At 34.4% G+C, this 4,898-nt stretch overlaps 1 protein-coding gene across 1 annotated transcript in view; it reads right to left on the reverse strand.

Annotated features, from left to right (window-relative positions):
- Positions 1–4,898, reverse strand: part of LOC106468996 (15-hydroxyprostaglandin dehydrogenase [NAD(+)]-like) — a 29,131-nt gene that overhangs the window by 12,795 nt on the left and 11,438 nt on the right. The window contains exon 2 of the mRNA XM_022397393.1: positions 2,049–2,172. Within this exon, the coding sequence (XP_022253101.1) occupies positions 2,049–2,172 (124 nt within the window). The remainder of the gene's footprint in view (positions 1–2,048; positions 2,173–4,898) is intronic.

The raw sequence follows: 4,898 nt of genomic DNA on the forward strand, positions 1-4,898 counted from the left end.
CATCCCACTGTGTCCATCCTACAGTACTGACATCCCACTGACAGTTCATCCCAGTCCATCCCACAGTACTGACATCCCACTGACAGTTCATCCCAGTCCATCCCACAGTACTGACAGTCCATCCCACTGTGTACCAAATCAGAAGTTAATAATATACAGTGGCTCTCTCGGTCTTTAATTCAATCAACTTTAACTAAATTTGTTGCTTGGAATATCGTTAATATAGATCACCTAATAGATAATAACTCAAATATTAATTATTTAGTCTCTTGATTATGTTTAACTTTTCCACTATATATTTTCCTTTAATCATTTAAGATATAATTCATTTCTTTAACGAGAATTGTTATATTACATTGTTTATGTACGTCTCTCCTGCTTTGTAATAATGGAAACGATCACATGCATGATATACTCTATCATCTGGGTTAGTTTTTTAATGTAATCAGTAGCGTAATTACGATTTTTGGGCTTCCCTGCAAAAATATGTAAAGGACTCCCAAAAGTATAAACTATATTGTCTAGCTTTCGTTGGGCCCCCCTGAACTCTCGCTACACACACACACATTGACACTGAAAACAACGGTTCTTTATTCAAGTTATAGAGAGTTAGGCTCTTGCTGAAAGTGTAAATCTCTACTAATAACTGTGTTTCACTGACGTTTAGGGCTGAGCGCCGGCCCAGTGGTTAGCGTTTCCAACTGTGGAACTGAAGTTCGTGGTTCGCCAAATATAATAAGAAAGAGATCGCCTTCCCCACTTTAAGGTGTTTTAAGAGTGACGGTGGAATCCCACAATCTAGTCTGTAAAGAGTAGCCCAAAAGTGGACGGTGTGTAGTGTTGAATAGTTACATTCCCTCTAGTCTATCACTTCAAAATTCAGTACGGCTAGCTAAGATATTCTTCGTGTAGCTTTGTGCGAAATTCAACAAATAATTCATTTAAAGTTACAGTTCCTTCTTTCTTTAATGTTGCCCACAGTGTCTCAGCAGTAAGTCTGAAGGCATATAATGCTTGAAACTGGGTTTCGATACCTGTGATGAACAGAGCACAGATAGCCCATTTTGTGCCTGGGCTTAACGACAGGCATCTTAATATTAATCTAGTACTGATTAAAAGATTGTCATAAGGTAGGCACCTTATTCTATACCAAGAACACTTATTTTCCTATATCTTTCCATTTCTGAATTATTTATCTGTCAACAGACTTTTAAACAGCCCTGTTTAGTACATTTTTTTTATGATGACTATTTTGTATTGTAGGCTTAGAATATGGATTTAGAGCTAACTTTCAATATAAATTTAACATCGTGAAGATGCCACGCTCACATGGACTGACACGTCACAGTTAGAATTGCTTCCGAAGATTCCAATACTGTATTTAATAACCTAGTAAGATACTCAAAATGCCCCTCAGTGACACAGTGGTATATCTTCTGACTTATACCGCTAAAAACCGGGTTTAAATACCCGTGGTGGGGAGAGCCCTTTGTGTAGCTTTGTGCTTAACTGCAAAACAAAGATACTCAAAATTGAATTCTTAATCAATTTAAATCTCCTAAGCTGGCCGAACTGTAAGAGATATTATTGGAATAATGACCGAAAATATTGATAACTGCGTGGATGCCCAGCTGATAAAGTACAGCATTACAATCAACGTTTTGTTTGTTTTATGAAATTACGTACTCCTAGTCAAATTGGTAAATTAATCAGCTACGTTATTCACTGTGATATTTTTTCTCAAATATTATTTATAAGAAACTGAAATATAAGTATGACTAGTTATTATCTTCTGATTTTAAGAACACAGAAGAAAAACTTATCTTTATGAACTATTTCGCCATTTTTAATAACGCCATGTATTCTAAATAATGAAACGAGAGCTGGTATCCAGGTTCAGCTTGCTGTACATCTTAAAAACATATATACCTAAATATTTATCTCTATAAACAGAAAATATGAGATTTTAAATCAAAATAGTCTAGACGTATTGAGACTGAGCAACCCTCAGTCGCACTTGCTATCAGAAGAATAGAGATCAGTTTTACCTTGGAAGTCAGATTCTTTACTAACATCACAAGAAGTATAGATAGCGCTGCCTGCACCAAATCTGGAGTTCAAGTTTTCAACAGTTTTCAATCCTTTATCATTGTTAACATCTGCTATACAAACCTACAACATAAACATACTCTATAAATAACATGCAATACAACATCCATAGTATCAAAATGTAAAGGAAATAGATATAATCTCTTTGGCTTAGATTTTTTGCATGTTTTTTGTCTTGTGCTTTGTATGCTTAACCACTCAGATTAAACACTTTTATCAAGAGACTTCAACACTGATAACTACACGTGTAGTGTTTTGATAACGGTGTATAATCAAAAGGTTGAGATAAAAAATAAAACAAAATGTTGGAGTTAAATAAAAAGGCCGTGTTTATTTGTTTTAGATACAGCATCTCCTGTTGGCACTGAGGGATTTAAAAACCGACAATTCTTATAACATACGAAGTTTAGTTACTGTAATAAGTTAATACAGCAGCAAAACATATTTGTTGTAATATTATAAAAAAAAACATACGATATGCTTGTAGATATAAGATACCCTAATTAACGACATATAAAGGTTTATTGTGTTGGTTTAACGAATATTAGCTCCGAACAAAGTACACTAATTTCATTTTTACATCTTAAAATCCGTTATATTCAACGACAGATACCGAGAGAACGAATTCATGCGAACAAAATTGTTACGAGAAACAGGTTTTTAAAGCACTAACTAAAATATGTTTACAAAACGTATAATTAATTACCAAACTACTTTTAACGTGCTACATACACCACACGTATCTGCGACGTCACCTTATGGTCACACTTTGGTGCTTGTGTTTCATTTTCATTACGTGACATATAAGTTTTTGAGTGGTCATAGGTACCACGTTTTCTTGGGGACGTTTTGAAGACGTTATATGTAATCCCCACAAGGCGGTAGCACAAACTATATATTCATTAAAGAGCGACACTACACTCTTTACTCGTGATCTGATAGATACCGGTTTTTCTAACTGAAAGGTATAACAGTTACATTTTGTCTTCTTTGTAAACCAGTTTTGGTATGAGAAATACTTTTTGTAATGCCACAGAATTACAGAAACATTTAAATAGGGCATTTAGAGATTTAATAATTTCGAAACTCCTTATACATGGGCGATAATGAAACAATTAGACTCTGCTATTTCTATAATATAATTATAACAAAATAATATCATATCGATTATTTTCCTTATTGTTTACTTAGTGTCATGGGACCTTTTTTATACTGACACAATGTGATAATTCTCAGAGGTTTTTCACTTTTAGGAGCGCATGTATTTACTATATACAGTATTTTTATTTTACATGTTTACTGACCTATTGTCACTAGTTTAGTACTTTGAGTAGTTGTTGCTTATTGTGCTTTTATGCAATCTCTGACAATTAATCTTTCAGTATTTCAGTACTTCTCAATGTATTATTTTAGATGAAATATAATTCATTTACTCAATTACGTGTGATGTGTATGTTTTTATTGAGGAACAGAAATAAACCAACAATATTAAAAAAAAAGACAAGTTTCAATTAAGTCTTGGAAATGTTAATATGTGACTTCACAATGAGAAGGGCCCGGCATAGCCAGGTGGTTAGGGTGCTTGACTCGCAATCTGAGGGTCGCGGGTTCGAATCCCCGTCCCACCAAACATGTTCGCCCTTTCAGTCGTGGGCGTTATAATGTGACGGTCAATCCCACTATTCGTTAGTAAAAGAGTAGAACACTAGCTGCTTTCCCTCAAGTCTTACACTGCTAAATTAGGGACGGCTAGCGCAGATAGCCCTCATGTAGCTTTGCGCGAAATTCAAACAAACAACCACAATTAGAGGTAGTTATATTCACCCCAGAGGCAGGCGTCCCTCAAGGATGGGTAGTTAGCCCTATTCTATTCATTATGTATGTGAGCAATATGCCTCTAAAAGACCCAAATCATGGGTTCGCATAACAATTCGCGGACGATGTTGCGGTTTGGAAAAGTACGCCCCACCCCGTCCATAGCAGCAACAAATTTACAAACATTATTGAATAATATAGAATGATATTGCCGAAAATATCAAATAAACGTCCCAAAAACCAAATACTAACTTTTACAAGATTAATAAACACACACACACACACACAAAAAAACACCTAAACTATACACGAATGGAACACTTCTCCAGACCACAACCTCGGCAAAATTTTTAGGATTAACCTTCGACCCAAAATTGACGTGGGTAAAACATACAAATAATATATTAACAAAAGTCTGGAAACGTACAAATTATGCAAGAAGTTTAACAAGCAAAAACCAAGGAACATCACCTAATAACATAATTAAAATATACAAAACATACATACGTCCCATAATAGAATATGCCAGTCTGGCATGGATAAACATAGTTCCAAAACACATAAATAAACTACAAAAACCAAGGAACATCACCTGATAACATTATCAAAATATACAAAACATACATACGTCCCATAATAGAATATGCCAGTCCGGCATGGATAAACATAGTTCCAAAACACATAAATAAACAACAAAAACCAAGGAACATTACCTGATAACATTATCAAAATATACAAATCATACATACATCCCATAATAGAATATGCAAGTCCGGCATGAATAAACATAGTTCCATAACACATAAATAAACTACAAAAACCAAGGAACATCACCTGATAACATTATCAAAATATACAAAACATACATACATCCCATAATAGAATATGCCAGTCCGGCATGGATAAACATAGTTCCAAAACACATAAATAAACTACAAAAACCAAGGAACATCACCTGATAACATTATCAAAAT

The sequence above is a fragment of the Limulus polyphemus genome, unplaced genomic scaffold, assembly GCF_000517525.1.
Source record: "Limulus polyphemus unplaced genomic scaffold, Limulus_polyphemus-2.1.2 Scaffold3254, whole genome shotgun sequence".
NCBI lineage: Eukaryota > Metazoa > Arthropoda > Merostomata > Xiphosura > Limulidae > Limulus > Limulus polyphemus.